General features: G+C 37.5%; 1 protein-coding gene across 2 annotated transcripts in view; it reads right to left on the reverse strand.

The window, feature by feature from the left end:
* Positions 1–18,632, reverse strand: part of UBE2J1 (ubiquitin conjugating enzyme E2 J1) — a 29,619-nt gene that overhangs the window by 5,232 nt on the left and 5,755 nt on the right. For both annotated transcript variants that reach the window (XM_025925443.2, XM_086707407.1), the window contains exons 2-7: positions 15,318–15,391; positions 13,245–13,376; positions 10,261–10,345; positions 9,617–9,722; positions 6,109–6,238; positions 4,421–4,540 (exon numbers count right to left, since the gene is read on the reverse strand). In XM_025925443.2, coding sequence (XP_025781228.1) covers positions 4,421–4,540; positions 6,109–6,238; positions 9,617–9,722; positions 10,261–10,345; positions 13,245–13,376; positions 15,318–15,391 — 647 coding nt within the window. The remainder of the gene's footprint in view (positions 1–4,420; positions 4,541–6,108; positions 6,239–9,616; positions 9,723–10,260; positions 10,346–13,244; positions 13,377–15,317; positions 15,392–18,632) is intronic.

The following is an 18,632-nucleotide window of genomic DNA, read 5'->3' on the forward strand; positions in this document are numbered from 1 at the left end:
TATATCTTAATAAATACTCATTGGGTTGAACTGAGTTACAGCAGCCAATACAGTAACATTCCATTTAAACTCTCCCATTCTTCCAACTACTCAGCCAAGAAGTTAAAAGTGTCTGATGCAGCAAAAGTGCTCAAGGCTTGCAGGGAAAGCTCTTAAGGAAAATAAAAAATATGAAGTTGCTATCAATCCAGAAACTAGCACAAGAGATTGGTTCAGTTTAAAGCTTTTCTTTTCTTTATTTGAAATTTTTTTTTTCAACGTTTATTTATTTTTGGGACAGAGAAAGACAGAGCATGAACGGGGAAGGGGCAGAGAGAGAGGGAGACACAGAATCGGAAACAGGCTCCAGGCTCTGAGCCATCAGCCCAGAGCCTGACGCGGGGCTCGAACTCACGGACCGCGAGATCGTGACCTGGCTGAAGTTGGACGCTCAACCAACTGCGCCACCCAGGCGCCCCTCTTTTCTTTATTTTAAATACCTACTTTCAGAGACAGGGAGTGTGGGCACACACACACAGGAGCAGGGAAGGGGCAGAGAGAAGGGGAGAGAGAGAATCCCAAGCAGGCTCTGCGCTGACACATGGGGCTCAACCTCACGAACTGTGAGACTGTGACCTGAGCTGAAATCAAGTCAGACACTTAACCGACTGAGCCACCCAGGCGCCCCAAAGCTTTTATTTTATGCATGTTATTTTTTCCATTAGTTTGAGGGGAAAATACAATGCCCATAACCCTGACTAGATCAGGGAGCCTTATCATTACTAGGCTGGCTCTACCACTTGGGAGATGCAGAGATGCAAGACCCTAAGCAAGTTATTCAACCTAAGGCTCAGCTCCTTCATCTGTACAGTGAGGATAATATCCAGTTCTGTAGTTACAAGGATTAAAGGCAGTAATGATATAAAGTGCTTAGGATACCCAACAGCTGATTAAATATTAGTTATTATTAACATTGTTACTATTAACATACCCCTTTGGAGACACTGTATTTTGATTTTTAAAAAGTCATCACTTGGGACAGCTTTTCAGACCTCTGTTGGTATCATTAACATATTTAGAACAACACCTTAAAACACTGACCTTAGATATTTTAGTACATGCACTTAATGAAAACACTCATATAGACATACTGCTTTAATGTAATGAGATTCCTCTATTTCAGATGCCTTTTGATGTTTATTTTTTTTTTTTTTAGAGAGAGAGACAGACAGTGCAAGTGGGAGACGGGCAGAGAGAGAAAGAGGGAGACACAGAATCCGAAGCAGGCTCCAGGCTCTGAGCTGTCAGCAGAGCCCAATGCAGGGCTTCCACTCACAAACCGTGAGATCATGACCTGAGCTGAAGTCGGATGTTTAACAGACTGAGCCACTCAGGCACCCCAAGATGCCTTTTAGATAATATATTACTGATTAGTGCTGCAATATAAAATTCTAAAATTTTTCCTATTTAAAACAATCACATTAAGGGAACACGGTAACAACCCCAAGGTTATAGACCCAGAGGAACCTAGACTATTTGGAGTTTAAGAACTAACTGGACAAAATCTTGGCAGTTCACATGGAGTTGGCTTTAGCATTTTCATAATGCTGTGTATGTTTGTTGGTAGGACTTGTAAATCTTTGCTGTTTACCTAAACTTGTCCAAACACGCCTATCACTGAATGCAGACTTAAGTCGTAACAATTTCCATCTCCTTAATTAAGATGAAGTGACCATTTTGGGGAAGACAGAAGTATATGATGTTGTATTTAATTTAATCTAATTAATTTTAAAAACCATCACAGTCACAAGTAAGTCCCCTGTAATACATACAAATTTTCTATAATAATCTGGAATAACCTGCATCTGTGAAGGAAGTTTTGTGTGTACTTTTTAATACAAAATGAAAGTTTATTTGGAATCTCAATCCCTAGGAAGAGGGAAAAAATCTGACAGACTGGAAGAACATAAAACTACCATCAGTATTCTCCCCAGTCTACACAGCTAAAAAAATCTGCATCAAAAAGCAACAGATGGCCTGATATTATCTGCTGTATTTAGACTTTGGGCAATCTCTCGCCCCCTCAAGGCTAAAAAAACATAGCTTATCTGGGATTTGATGTATAACATTTTAGTGAATTTATATTACACTTGCATATAAAGCAGCCACCCCTAGCCAAAACCAAGTTTCAATGATTTCCACTGTGATCAATTTATATAATCATATTCTGAGATAAATCTGTATGTAAATATAATTAAAAGCTTAACTTGCAACTGTAGACAATTTATTGCTTATCACTGTTTTAACCAGAATTGGTATCAATTACCTATACCTATTAAAAAGAATTCTAAGTTTTATGTACTTTAAAATCAAAATGTATACCTCAAACTAATAACACTGTATGTCAACTAAACCGCAATAATAAAAATTGAAACAAATCAAATCAAACCAAAATGGAAAATACCACTGTAATAATATTACTGACTGTGCAATGTAATTTACTTAAACTTCTTGACTTCTTTACCTATATTTCTAGTATTTTTTAAGTGCCAATTCTAAGATTCACTTATTCAATCAACAAATATGTACTGACCACCTAACTATATACAAGGCACTAGGCTAGGCACTGATGATACGGAGCAGTAGAAAGACAGCTCTGATCCTCAAGGCACTCAAAGTCTTGGAAGTAATATAGACAATAAATAATTAATAATAAAATAAATTACAAGTAGAATAAGTATAACTGAGATATGCAACAGAGGGACTTGACATAGATTTAAAAAGAGACTGAAGGCAGATTTAAACACATCACAAATATCAGGAGACTGTCCTTACAAGTGATAAAAGATCACCACCCTCCTCTATAATAGGTTGGTTCCATTTTTCAAAAACTATAAAATAAAAAAACAATTAGAATTCTAAAGGTGAAGAGTAATCTAAATATTTTCAAATATTTCTTTTTTTTAAATTTTTAAATGTTTCTTAAAACATTAAAGTGCGAGTGGGAGAGGAGCAGAAAGAGAGGGAGACACAGAATTGGAATCAGGGTCCAGGCTCTGAGCTGTCAGCACAGAGCCTGACATGGGGCTCGAACCCACGAACCGTGAGATCATGACCTAAAGTCGGACGCTTAACCAACAGACCCACCCAGGCGCCCCATCAAATATTTCAAGGTAAAACATTTACTGACTAAAACAAACTCATAATATTTCTCTGTAATTCATAAAAATACATGGAGATCATGTACAAATGATTTCACTCTCCACATATACTTTTTCCTTGTACCTCCATCACCAGTTCTCCAAGTACTTCCTCCAGAGCACCCTCCCCCTGCCTTCCCTTTTCAACCTATTCTCTCTGTCCATCTCACTCTCTGAGAAGGGAGAGAACAATCACTTAGGACTATTCAGTCCCACTTTATAGTAAGTTATTCCTGAGGAAAGGGCAAATCTGTGTTTGCCAGCTTCTATTTCAATTTCCCTGACCCTTTAAGATCCTCTCTAAAACTGAAGGGGTGGGGTGGGGGGGGGGGGAGAAAAGATGTGGCTAACTCAACCAAATAATCTGTTACCAAAAAGACAGCTCATCTTTTATATTTAGAAAGGGAAGTCAATGTTTTCCCCCATAATTCTAATTATTTAGCAACTATCCAGTCACATTTTCTTAATCAATCTCTGATGACCTATGCCCACCAATATTTAGATAACAGGTCAGAGCACAACTAACAAGACACATAGCATTCATCTAATCTTTCATTTAGCAATTACTTATTGGACACTTACTATATGCAAGGAAGGCAGTGCTGTCTAATAGAACTTTCTGAGATGATAATGTTCAATACCTATGCTGTCCAATCTGGCAGCCACAAGCCCCATGTGTCTATGGGTTACTTGAAATGTGGCCAGTGCGACTGAGGAACCGAATTTTAAATTTAATTCTGAATAATTGAAAATATAAATTTAGATAGCTACATGTGGCTAGTGGCTACAGTACTGGGCAGGGCAGGTCTAATGCAAACCTTTGGCTCTAGTCCTTTATTGAGTATCTTAACGTGGCTTAAGAAACCTGCCAAAGATACAGTGCCTATTTAGAAAGTGGCCAATGTATGTATAATTTGTTTTATTCAGAGTGTAGTGCTATATACTGTATAGCTATATAGTTATATACTATAACCAGCTTTTCAGAGAAATCAGAGAATTCTGGAGGAATGACAGGACCAAAAATTATTCAGTTCAGCTCCATTTAACAACAAAGAAGGCTTCAAAAGTATGAAAAATTTGCTTAAGACAATAAGATTCATTAGAGGGAAGGGTGGGCTGGAGTCCACCTATCAGGAGAATCAAAATATTCAAATATTTCATCTAGAGATCTCCTCCTCCTATTGCAAATAATGATATTGATATAGACATACATATACGTAAAAGACAAGAAAGAGCCATACCGACGTACTGGCTGTAGCACCCTGGAATGTTGCAGGTATATCATCCTGTAAATCATTTAGTGAAAAAGAGTGGTTTAAGTCTGATTCAGCGATAGTCTTTCCAGATGAATTGACTTCTGCCTATAAAATAAGATAAACCCAAGAGCATATTACAACAAATATACAAAATAACCCACAGGCTACGAATTCTCTCTTCGACTTATTTTTAGGAAGAAACACAGACAATACTGCTCTCAAGGAGCCATTATTTGGTTAAGAGACAAAGCTAACAGCCATGGTTCACAATCCACAATTCCAAATTAAGTTTTTGGTAATTGCCAGGCGAAGCCTGACAGATGAGGTTATTAACAGTCTTTGTCCCACATTAGTGTAAATATTCCCAGGTTTGCTCAGGGAATGTTAATAGATTTGATTATGGGGTACTGCCCCAGATGTCACTGCAGGTGCTAAAATATGGTATACGTTTGATATTTTCTAAAATCTGGAATTTGGATATACAAAACACATCTGGCCCTATAATTTTCAGAAAAGCAACTTTAAGTACAATTGGAATCCTCAGAAGAAAGAAAAAAACCAACACTTCCTAAGCACCTCCTCTTCCAGGCAATACAATGAATAGAAGGAAAAATTTCTCCTGAGAACTGGATATGAAAGGACAGACAGGATACAAGAGAGGTGAACAGGGAGGAAGCAGCATGTTGCTTAATGCAGGTTGACATTTTTTAATAGAGCTAATTAAATTCCAGAAGTAATTATATGCAATATATGGGGGAAAAAAGGACATCAGGGAGATATGCCAAAATATTATCAGCAGTTATTTCTTGGGGATGGGATTATTTATGATTGTTATTTCCTTCTAAATTATTATACTTTTGGGGCACCTGGGTGGCTCAGTTAAGCATCCAACTTCAGTTCAGGTCATGATCTCACAATTTGTGAGTTTGAGCCCTGCGTCAGGCTCTGTGCTGACAGCTCAGAGCCTGGAGCCTGCTTTGGATTCTATGTTTCCCTCTCTCTCTGCCCCTCCCTTGCTCACGCTCTGTCTTTATCTCCCAAAAATAAACATTAAAAAAATAATACATTATTATATTTTTATAATAATTTATTAAGTATCAGGGACAGTTCTAAATACAATATACTTAAGTATTAACTCACTCAATCCTCATAAGGATCCTACAAGATAAGTAACATTATTACTTACAGATAAAAAGGCACAGTGGCTAAGTAATACATCTGATGTCCTACTATTAATAAATAGCAAAGCTGAGATCTGAACCCCAGCATTATATACCAGAATCCAAGCTTTTTAAAAAATTTTTATTTTATTTGAGAAAAAGAGAGAGAGAGAGAGAGAGAGAGAGAGAGAGAGAGAGAGAGAATCTCAAGCAGGTTTTATGCTCAGCACAGAGCCTGACACAAGACTCAATCTCACAACCCTGGGATCATGACCTGAGCTGAAATCAAGAATTGGCTCAACCATCTGAGCCACACAGGGTGCCCCCAGAATCCAAGCTTTTAACTGGTATGCTGTAATGCTTTTGTGAATGTATGTTATTAGTGTCATAATAAGAAAAAATGATTTATAAAACCTTATTGCAACAGAACTATATTCTTTTACTTTCTATCCAGAATTTCTATCCAGAACAAAAGGATCACATAATTAGAATTTATTTACGAATTTAGAGTACCTTAAAACTGATTTGTCTAGCCAGTTCCTTGGCTTCCTGGTCAGCTTGGCTTGAATCACTTCCAGATTTTAAAGGCAACAGGACGTCCTTCATGGCACAGCCACATCCCTCACAACAGAAATCTTGTGATCTGGTAGGAAATAATTTTTTTGATGGGTATAAATTACATACTTGAATGGTAATTCAAGACACTTAACTACTGAATGATTAAATTTAAAATAAAAGAACACTGGATAATTCCATATCATATTCATCTACATGTAAATTAGACAATTATGGCAATAATTAAAGTTCTGAGACAAATATACAAGTTAGGTTGGTGTTAAAAAAGAAACTCATGTCACTTATATCTCAATTTTTAAAAATCTAAAATAAAAAAAAAAAATCCAGGGCTTAGGTTCCATTTTTTTCTAATATACTATCTAAAGAAAACTAAGCTTTAGATCTATACAACAAAACATACAAAATGTCTAATTACACTGTCCTCAAGGTCACACTTAAAACTATGTTAAGCCTGTGGGAAAAAAGTCCATTATAAAGTTTAAATTATGTTTTAGCAGAAACATATATAAAACAGTAAAGAAACCATTAAAAATAGAATTTACAGATACTTCCAGGGAAAAAATTCACAAATCCTATTCATCTAAATAGCAGTATAGGATTCCACTCGTATGTGGAATTTAAAGAAACAAAACAAATGAATACAGGGGAGAAAAAGAGAGGAGCAGATCAAGAAACAGACTCTTAACTACAGAGAACAAACAGATGGTTACCAGAGGGAGGTGGGTGGGGGGATGGGTGCAATAGGTGGTGGGGATTAAGGAGTGTACGTGCTGGGATGAGCACTGGGTGTTTGTATGTAAGTGTTGAATCACTGAATCCTACACCTGAAACTAATATTGCACTGTATGTTAACTAGCTGGAATTTAAATAAAAACTTGGAAAAAATAAAAATAAAAAAAATAAATAGCAGTATAACTCGAAAGACAGAGAACTTGTTTAAAATCCAAAGGCTGAAATTTATCACTCACTATATTTTTTTTTTTAATTTTTTTTTTTTCCAACGTTTATTTATTTTTGGGACAGAGAGAGACAGAGCATGAATGGGGGAGGGGCAGAGAGAGAGGGAGACACAGAATCGGAAACAGGCTCCAGGCTCTGAGCCATCAGCCCAGAGCCCGACGCGGGGCTCGAACTCACGGAGCGCGAGATCGTGACCTGGCTGAAGTCGGATGCTTAACCGACTGTGCCACCCAGGCGCCCCTATCACTCACTATATTAAATAGACTCAAGATAAACCTGTTAACTAGACTATTTCCTAAGATTTATTTGTTTTTCTATGTTTTCATTTTCCCCTTTGTAGTCCAGATAAAGCCAAAAGTGCCCTGAAGTTCACAAGAGTACTGAGGATTTATAGGACTGGAAGTAAAAATGTATAATACACAGGAGTATGTATTACATTGCTGAACTTAAAAAAAAAAAATTGTTTTATTGTATTTACAGTTCAACATACTAAAAGCCTTAGGTCTTGAAAGAACATGTTATTGAATTTATTAAATAACTTCACATGAACAAAATGTATGTAAAAGTAGTATGACTTCAGTACTTGTTGATGAATGTTTGTTTCACCAGAAGGACTGCTGTCCATATCCTTTTGAGAGTCAGTTGTATCCAAATTATTTGCTTTAAAATGTGTCCACTTTTAACTGAGAAGTCGGATGAAACTTAAAGGGGAATGTTTATTTTTAATATTAGCTTATCCACAAGGACAATATGCTACTATGGATGAATACAAAATCATGCTTTTAAAAATCCTCTATCACAGACTAAGAAGCTAGAATCTTACACAGAGAAGTCTAGAACAAAAAAACAAAGTTCTTTTTTTTCCCTCCTTATACATGAACTGAAGTATCAAGACAGAAAGCCAACAAAGAAAAAAAAGAAAGCTGTATGTTCAAAGTACATATTATAATTTGCGATTAATAGCTAAAGTAAGGTATATCCCCAGAACCGGGCAACAAGGTTTACAAAGAAAAGTTGGGGCACCTGTATCGCTCAGTCAGTTAAGCAAGAGATTCTTCATTTCGGCTCAGGTCATGATTTTACAGTTTGTGAGACCAGGCCCCACATCAGGCTCTGCACTCACAGCACTGAGCCTGCTTGGGATTATCTCTTCCTCTCTCTCTCTCTGCCCCTCCCCTGCTTGCACATACATGTATGTGCACTCTTTCTCTCAAAATAAATAAATAAACATAGAAAGAAAGAAAGAAAGAAAGAAAGAAAGAAAGAAAGAAAGAAAGAAAGAAAGAAAGAAAGAAAGAAAGAAAAGCAAAACTGCTGATGAAAACCAAAGAGTCTATCAAATCTTTCAGATATTAAAATTTGTTTGACTTAACAATATCTATAGAGGACGTATTCTGGACTGTTCTAGACTATGACATACTAAAATTTAACTAACATAAAATGCCCGAGAGGTAGTAAACAGCAGAGTCCAGGGCAGGAAAATGATCAAGATCAAGAATTACAGAATGTCAGTACTTTTAAATACTCTTCACCTCAGTGCAATTTTGGAATCTTTAACATTTGTTGAGGGATGAGTATACTATTCTAGCACTGGAAATCCTCATGATAGGATTTCTTATAAGGTCCCTTCTGTAGGCACACTGATTAAAAAAATAAACTGGATTAGAAGTTGTTCTTAAAAAAAATTAATCAGGGGCACCTGGGTGGCTGAGACATTAAGCATCCGACTTCAGCTCAGGTCATGACTTCATGGCTTGCAAGTTTAAGCCCCATGTCGGGCTCTGTGCTGACAGCTCAGAGTTTGTGGCCTGTTTTGGATTCTGTGTCTCCCTCTCTCTCTGCCCTCCCCTGCTTACACTCTGTCTCTCTCTCTCTCTCAAAAAATAAACATCAAAAAAAAAAAAAATTAGTCTTTGCACTACTCAAAGGAGAGGATACTTTGAATCTGATGACTAATCTGGGTTATGCAGACAGAATGCCTCCGAAAAAAATGAGAAGGCAATACACCAGAAAACTACAACCTGATAAAGAAAACCTCCTTTACTTTATTTTGGATCACTTACTGAGCACTTGCTTTGAGCCAGATACTGTAGATGCAAAGATCAATAAAATGGATTCCCTCCCTACCCTCAAAGAGTTTTTAATCTTATTATGAAAAGCTATATATAAATATTTGAATTGTTTTTTTCCATCTGTAATACTGCCCAAAGGGACACAAATAACCAGAACTGTTTTCTTGGAGAAGATATTTCCCACTGTAGGTTGATATAATCAACTACTCTCGAAAACTGGACAGCATGAAATAATTTTTAGACTCTGGTCATCCCTGAGTAATAAATTGTTACAAATGAATTTCTAAAATAGCAAAACTAAGACTAGATCTTGTAACCAAGGTAACTCACAAAGTAAGAGACAAACCCTATCTGCCTACTGCCATTACCCAGAAAAGTATTTCAATCCTAACAAAGAGTGAAATGCAACTTACTTTTTGGCAAGCGCTCTTCTTTCCTCTGGTGTGTAATCTAGAGAACCTATGGCTCCCTCTCCTTTTGTTGGCATAAACCCGATGATGGCTAATAATGCTGTTCTTACTGAAATAAAGAGTAAACATCAATCTAAGTTGTTTTGTAAAACGAACTGGGTTTACTCTAGAAAGAGAAAAAAGACACATAGGCTTTCACTGAAGAGGTGCAGGTAAAGTGGCTGTATTAAAATGGGGCACCTGGTTAACTCAGTTGGTAAAGCATCTTCACTCTTGATTTCAGCTCAGGTCACGATCTCATGGCTCCTGAGATCAAGCCCTGCGTCAGGCTCCATGCTGACAGCAGGGAGCCTGCTTGAGTTCTCCCTCTCCCTCTCCCTCTCTCTCTGTCCCTCCCCTGCTCACAATCTCTCTCGCGTACACACTCTCTCTCTCTCAATAAATAAATAAATAAAAATAGAAACTTAAAAAAATAAATAAAATGATGGCAAAACCAAGAGAGGGAAAGAATTTTTATTATTTATTCAATATCATCAAATTATTTATCCAAAACAGCTTCAATCTCAAAAGGGTGTTACACTTTATAATTATGAATTGATTAGAGTTACAGAATAGAAGATTTATATTCACTTTAAATTAATACTCACTACTCCACGAAGGCTGCCAAGTTTCAGGATGATGTCCTGAGATGCTCAAACAGATTTTCTTGCCTACTTCAAATCGTCCATTAGCCTTAGGAATAAATAAGGCATTTAAAAAACTATATATGTGTTTAATATTGTATACTTTATAAGTATAAATATATTTTACAAGTAAATAATTTTTTTTTTAATTATTAACATAATCTCCAAGGGGACACAGATTTTTGTCCTCTTATAGATACTCCACAAATATTGGTTGAAGTCTGAAAGAACAATAAAAGCTGTTTTTAGAAGTTGTAGCACCTAGGGGCACCTGGGTGGCTCAGTCAGTTGAGCGTCCGACTCTTGATTTCAGCTCAGATCATGATCTTATGGTTTGTGGGATCAAGCCCCGCATTCCACTTTGTGATGAGAACACGGAGCCTGCTTGGTATTCTCTCTCCCTCTCTCTCTGCCCCTCCCTCACTTGCACACACCCACGCATGCTTTCTCTCAAAATAAACAAACTTAAAAAAAAAAAAAAAAGGGTTGTAGCACCATTTTGAAACTGAGTTGCATAACTGAAATCTACATACATAATTCATGTATAAAGATGTCCTGATGTCCTACTCTGAGCCCAGTACCGCACAAGGCCCTGTGAAGGATCTAAAAGAGAAGATATACAGAGGCTAGAATAAAACCTAAGAACTTGGTGTTACCTAATTAGATACTGGTGCAGAAGGCTCTGACACTGAAGTGATTTCCATAAGGATGATACAATTTCATAAGACAGGAACACAAAAGAGTCAGATCAGAGATAATGATTTCAGTTTTGGACATGGATCTGTTGTCTTGGTAGAAGAGCTATGGATGACGTATAGCAGATAGGCAGAAATAGAGACATGCTGATGTCAGACAAAAAACATTTTTGGTATCTGCCTTAACAGAGATGACTGATGAAAACCATTTTATAGAAATAAGAGAAAACAGCTGAAGTCTGAACTTGTAGAATATCCATATTTAAGGGAAGGATAAGGAAGAAGAAGCATGAAGTTAGAATACAAGCTCTACATGGCCAGAGAATTTAACTTATTCTCTGCCACACCTACAGGGTACATGACATATGTTTAACAAATACTTGTTGAATGAAGATTGGAGAAGACTTTTCAAAAGAGAGGAAGTGAACCAGAAAGAGTAAATACTGACAATCAGGAGGGCAGGGCTGATTCTCAGCCAGTGTGTTAACCATGACCATATATTGGGTAACTACTGGAATTATTTCTATACTTCGGGTGAAAGCTGCTGCCCCAACTATTCCTCCCCGCCAGTTTCTCCATGCACCAGCCCCACTCCTGGACCACTTGGCTCTCCACATGATCTAGCAACTAAAAAGGGACTCCTAAACACAGTAGGGCACCTCCCAGGACTATCCCCAGCATTAACAATTCTCAACATCACCTAATGTGTGTTAAGTAGCAAATTTTATATGCTAGGAACTTTATATTGTGATTATATTTACCATACACAAGCCTTGACAGATGAGAAAAGTGAATTTCAATGAGATTATATAACCTGCCTCTGGTGTAATGGCAAGAACAGTGGTCAGAATCCAGGTCTACTGGCTCTGAAACTAATGCTCTTTCCACTACACCAAATATAGGTAAAAGCAGCATTAGTTTAGTATTTATTAATGAATACCTTGTGTTTCACCATTTGCCACTCCATGTGTGTCAGATATTTAACTTAGATGGACTGGGATGAAGACCGAAAAGGGGCAGCAGGATTTTTGAAACTAGTCCCTGAAATTGGTGTAGTAAGCATGTAGAAACCAGACTGCAACAGACTAAACTTGAGTAAGGATGTCTTGAACTTATCCAAGAGAAAATACAACAGTTTAAAGAGGTAGGAGAGACACAGAAAGGTTTTCATTTTTTTCAATGTTTGTTTATTTTTCAAGGGAGAGAGAAACAGAGTGCAAGTGGGGAAGGGGTAGAGAGAGAGGAAGACACAGAATGTGAAGCAGGCTCCAGGCTCCCAGCTGTCAGCACAGAGCCTGACACAGGACTTAAACCTGCATACAGTGAGATCATGACCTGAGCTGAAGTCAGATGCTCAACCAACTGATGGCACCCATGCACCCCAACAGAGAAAGGTTTTTGTGTTTTGTTTTGCTTTTTTCAAGGTTAGGGGATACTTAGACATACTGGCAAATTAAAGAAACGAGGGAAAGAATGCTTAACAAATAAGAGAGAAATTTACTCTGAAGGAACAACATCCCAGGATAAATAAGAGAATACTGGATCAACAGCTTTCTTTCACATGGAGGTAAAATATGTGACGACAGAAATTCTAAGATCTAAACAGAGATAACAGAGGGGTGCCTGGGTGGCTCAGTCAGTTAAGCATTCAACTCTTGATCTCAGTTCAGGTCATAATCTCATGGCTTGTGGGATTGAGCCCCAAGTAGGGTTCTGCAATGACAGCTCAGAACCTGCTTGGGATACTCTCTCCCTCTCTCTCTGCCCTTCCCTCACTTGCACATGCCCACACACACTTTCTCTCTCTCAAAATAAGTAAATTTTAAAAAATAGTAATAATATAACTAACATTTATTGAGGACTCTGTGACAGCTCTTACTTTAAGAGCTGTATAGGAAAATGAGGAAAGCAGTGTAACAAAGTTGACAAGTTGAAGGAAATGATGCGATTAAGAGATACAATAACATTACCCTCTACTGAGTACTTACCAAGTGCCAGACACTGCCTAGCACTTTGCATACATTAATTCATTGAATCCTATCACCTACACTATGGCCACTATGCATTCATTAGCATCAATAATTCCTAGGAATTATTTTTGGGGGAAAATAATTGTACTACCAAGGCGTGGTCCCCAAAGACAAAATTATAATGTCCCACTTTATTTCTTAATGAAAATGAGTATGCTAACCACACTCTGTAGTCGTCATGAAGAGTTAAACCACAAGTATTCCAAAAGCCAAGAATTCTTACCGTTAAAAGAATAATGCTTGGTGGTTTCATGGGATACTCGGGGGGCAGTACTATTCGTCCATGATAAACTCCTCCATCAAAATCAGAATCTGGGGGCCCTCTAACTGTGAAGTGCCATTCAAAAAGGTTATCCTGAACAAAAAAAATAACCAGCAAGAAATTAGTAACATTAAAAGGTCTGATCATCTTTATCAAGGAGTATCAGAAATATTCCTAGATGAGAAAAATCAAATGTTTCACATTATTACTAAAATAGTTAATAATGCACAAAATGTCTCAAGTATAAAAGTTATAAGTAAAAGTTATTAATCTAGTTTCCATGTCCCACAAGAGCTAAAATTTAAACAAATGCATTTTAAAAAGCTGAGCACTGTTATATATTCATAAATTAGATTCCAGATTTACTTAAGCTGGAAATTAATCCTTGAATACTAATTAGTGATAATTAGTATATAATCAAATAATTACTGTAAAATTACGTTACTATTTTAACAAACTTTAAAAAATTATCCCTCATGGATGCTTAAGAGCCTATTTATTTATAAGTAGTCAGTAATATTAATAAATATGCTATCAATATTATCTTAGAGTTCCCAAGTACTTTACAGTTTACAGTGTGCAAAATTACATTTTATTCTCACTAATGTCATGGAAACCAGACTGAGCACATTTAAATACAGATGGGAAGACTAAAAAGAGATAGAGATGTTTGTGCAAAAAGCCTAGACTAACTGTAGAGGCCCCTCAAGGAGCCAGATCTTTCAAAGTATAAAGAGTTTGGGGTTCTTTCCATTCCCCCTCCCTCCCTCATACTCAAAACATAAAACCAATTTAGCATCTGAGACCATTTTACAGAAACCGAAAATTTGCTTCTAAAATGTCAGATTCTGAATGGCTAATGAAATAAATACTTAGAAAATATAGGGAGTAAAATATGTCAATAAACCACATCAAACACATCTGTAATGACTCAAAGCAATGAAAAAACAATTTTAAGTAATTAGTTTAAAATATTAAAGTATTAGGGCGCCTGGGTGGCTCAGCTGGTTAAGCATCTGACTTTGGCTTAGGTCATGATTTCACAGTTCATGAGTTCAAGCCCCACATCAGGCTCTCTACTGTCAGTGCAGAGCCAGCTTCCTATCTTCTGTCTCCCTTTCTCTCTGCCCTCCCCCACCTCGCACATTCTCTCTCTCTCTCAAACATAAACATTTAAAAAAATAATACCATGTTTTTAAAAATAAATAAATAAAAATAAAATATTAAAGCATTAAAATCCACATGTAAGAGGAGTGCCTGGGTAGCTCAGTCAGTTAAGTGTCCGACTTCGGCTCAGGTCATGATCTCATGGTCCATGAGTTCAAGCCCCATGTTGGGCTCTGTGCTAACAGCTCAGAGCCTGGAGCCTGCTTTGGATTCTGTGCCCGCCCCCCTCTCTGCCCCTCCCCCCACTCGTGCTCTGTCTCTCAAAAATAATTAAATGTTAAAAAAAATTTTTTTTAAACTAAATTAGAACTACCATTGGATCCCGCAACCCTTCTCCGTATAATCCCCAAGTAAATAAAATCAGTACTTCATAGAGATATCTGTGGTCCTACATTCATTGCAACATTATTCCAAGTAGTCAAGGGATCGGGGGAAAACACCGTGTGTCCACCAGTAGGTGAATGGAAAAAGAAATTGTGAGATTTTACACGTCTATAAGTACAAACGTATAAATAATGATATATTATCCAGCCTCTAAAAAAGGGAGTTTCTGCCATTTGCTACCCCATGGATGAACCTGGAAGACAAACCTTATGCTAAGCAAGAAAAGCCGGACACAGAAAGAAAACACTGCATGATCACACTTCTAGGTGGAATTTTAAAAAGTCAAATACATAGAAGCAACTCACTCCTTTGTATTATCATAGAAGAAAATAGCTCCAATTGTCTTATCATTTCTAAAATTCACAAAAAAGCAAATTTGTATTTATTAGGACATGATATATAAAAAATAATAAAAGCAACTATACATGAAAAGAAAAATTTTTTTTTAATCCACATGTTAAGACATGGGAGATAGAAACTTACCTCTAATGGCTGTGCATGGTAATGATCTGTTGGATCTTTCAATTCTGCTGCTTCTTTCATTAAACGTTTAACAGCTAAAATAAAATTCATAAGATACATTTAAAATACACTTTTCCAAGAGATTAGCACAAATTCACAAACTAATGAAAAAGTTCCTATTTCAATAAAAACTGTACAGAGGACTAGTTCAACTGGGTATATGGTTAAAGTTTAATTATGGGATAATGGTAATAATCAGAGAGGGGAAGGACATGGCATTAGAAGAGTTATATATTAAATTAAATACTTAGGGCAGTCTCATAAAGACACTATTTTTATTTAATATGCATTTTCATAAACACTAACTCATGTAATCCTTAAAACAATGGAAGACTTGGTGGCGCAGTCAGTTAAGCATCTGACTCTTGATTTTGGCTCAGGTCATGATGTCATAGTTGATGGGATAGAGCCCCACACGGGGCTTCTTGCTGACAGCGTGGAATCTACTTGGGATCCTCTCTCTCTCCCTCTTTCTGCCCCTCCCCCTGCTTGCGTGCACCACCTCTCTCTCTCTCAAAATGAATAAATAAACTTTTTACAAAATTCCCATTTTCCAGACTAAGAAACTGAAACATGGAGAGATTACATAACTTGTCCAAGTCCAGACAGCTAGTCAATGACAGCTGGAATTTTAACACAGGCATTCCAACTCTATTTTGTTAAAATATCTGTATTAACAAAAATGTGCCCTCTGGAATTCATGCTTATGAACGGGACACCCTGTATCTTCCTATACAGGGGAGGATATCCTCTACCTCTTGGGAATTTTCACCCACTATTTTGCATTAATTTAAATGGACTGTCCCCAGGAGTCACTAAATCTCCACACCTCTAATCGATTTTTTTTTTTTAAGGTATGCTCCAATGTTCCACGCCCAATGCCAGACCCTGACGGAGATCAACAGTCACATGCTCTACCAACTGAGCCAGCCAGGTGCCCCTTGAATTCCTTTCTGAGAAGACTCTTCAGCTTAATTAAAACCTCCAATCAACTCACCCCATAAATTTCTGTAACCACCTATATCTATATTCACGTCCTTCTTTATCCATACCTTTGGCTCTTAGGAATTCCTCATTTATACTCCCCTAATAAAATATAATTCTAGCTGACCCAACCCAACCATCTTCTTATTTGGTATCTATACCCAAACAGCTGAGCATTACTGAAGGGGAGGGTAAAAAAAGTCACAGAGGCAGGCACACTGATGTCATTACAGAGTTATTATCGACAACTTCCACCAGGACACAATGCCACCCAACGTTCCGGAATTTCTCTGGTAAGCCAAGCAGCCCACTCCAGCCAGCACCCCAAGACTATTTCACACCTGTTTACTCCTCATCTCACTCCTCTTTCACCTCTTACAGTCAATGACACAGCCTTTTACTTCCACGATAAATGACTGTCAGCAGCCTATCACAACCTACAAATCCTATCTGTACCTGTACCCTCCTTCCTTCCCTACTGGTTCTTAAAGGTCAATCCTTTGGTCCCAGCCCCTCAAACCTCAAGCTGTAGGTGCTAAAAAATGTCAGGATACTGGTATAGGACTGTAAAGCCAGGAAAAAACCAGGTAGCCCATGGCTCCCAAAATTCTGCTTGAAAACCAACTGATATAGTTCAATGTGCTATAAGAGAAGTATGTACCAGGTGGGCACCTAACCTGACAGCAGACAGAAGAGAAAAGGAGTCAGGCAGGCACTGACATCTGAAAGAAAGACAGTGGGAATTATGCATGGGTATGAATAGGCAGAGGAAACAATAAAAGTAAAATGCACAGAGGTATAGGTATGGAATGAAAGAGATTAACTGAGCACACCTCCCACACACATACAACCAAACAGTTCAGTATGTATCAGGACTTCTGCATAAAATTTCCTTTTAATCAAGGGTTCCTAAGTGGGGGAAAGAGTTCATAATTCACTATCCTACTCCATAATTATTCGTTCTTTTCTATCTCCTACATCAAACTAGGTCCTTGTAGTCACAGACTTTGTTCACTTTATCAAAGTATTTGAACATCAAATAGTTACTGAGTTCATCATATTAGATGTTACAGCTGCAACCAACATATAGTTTTGGTTATCAAGGAGCTTGTAGTCTTGGGGCAGGTGGTGGAGGTAGGGGGCAGGGGGTCAAAGAATGGAAAAAAGTCTAGTGTCTAGAACATGGGGGGAAATGTATCTTAATGTTCACATACATGTTTCTAATCTAGTATTTGTCATGGTCCTCAGCTTGCAATGCTGCTCCCACTCCCACTCCCCATCCAGACAGGCCTTAAGGAACTTCCTTAGGAATGTCTTCCAGACAACTTCCCTTGTACACCCCGAAGAATGACTAGAGATGCCCATCTGATAGATAAAAATCTCTGAGGAGTCCTGGGAGGGGAACAGAGACCAGAAATACTCTCCATGTTAGTTATTCTAATGGTCAGTCCCATCTGGAAGCCACTACTGTAGAAACTAGGTTGAGACTCCTTGCTCTAAGCCCTAACACTCTGTATTTTATCTTTTATAAAGTTTATAAAATCTCACTTGTAATTACTTAACACCTGTCTGCTGTGAAACAATTTACTTCACTGCAGGCTCCTCAGGGCTTAGCACATAGTAAACACTCAAATATTAGTTTAATTGAATTTTACTATCATCCTCCCAAAAAATCTTTCCAAGCATCTGGTTAAAAGCAATGGTTTTCAAACTTATTTGACAATAAAATCCTTTGTTCAAAAAAAAGCTTAATGAGAACCTCAATATGTACAACAGGTAACAGAGCTGTTTTGGTTGGGGATGGAGGGGCCTTCAGGCTGTTTACGCCCTTCAACCTAGTCTATCGAAGGAGCCCATGGAACAAGGATTGAAAAACCTTGGTTTAAAGCCACAGGAAAATATCATTCTTTCAAATTAATATTATTAGATATAAATAAAATCATGGAAGCTGCTATGAAGTTAATTCATTTGGCTGCTGTCGGCAATCAAAGATGCCATGGAGATTGTTTTTTTCTTCATTTCTCATCAGCTGGCTGAATGATTAAGCTGAAGAAATCTATTTTATGTTATTGCAAACTCTTTCCACATTTTCTCCACCTCTCCCCCACTCAGCTCAATTCAACAGGAAAGAAAAAAAATAAACACCCAGTAGTACTTGGATATTACGAGAGATGTTAAGAAAGGATCAGAATTAAGAACAACTGATAACAATTGAATAAAGGAACAATCATGTGTTCAACAACTAAACATACTGATTTTCATAGTTCACAGACTACACAGGCACATACCATG

The sequence above is a fragment of the Puma concolor genome, chromosome B2, assembly GCF_028749965.1.
Source record: "Puma concolor isolate L17-30 chromosome B2, mPumCon1.1.hap2, whole genome shotgun sequence".
In the NCBI taxonomy this organism is placed as follows: Eukaryota; Metazoa; Chordata; class Mammalia; order Carnivora; family Felidae; genus Puma; species Puma concolor.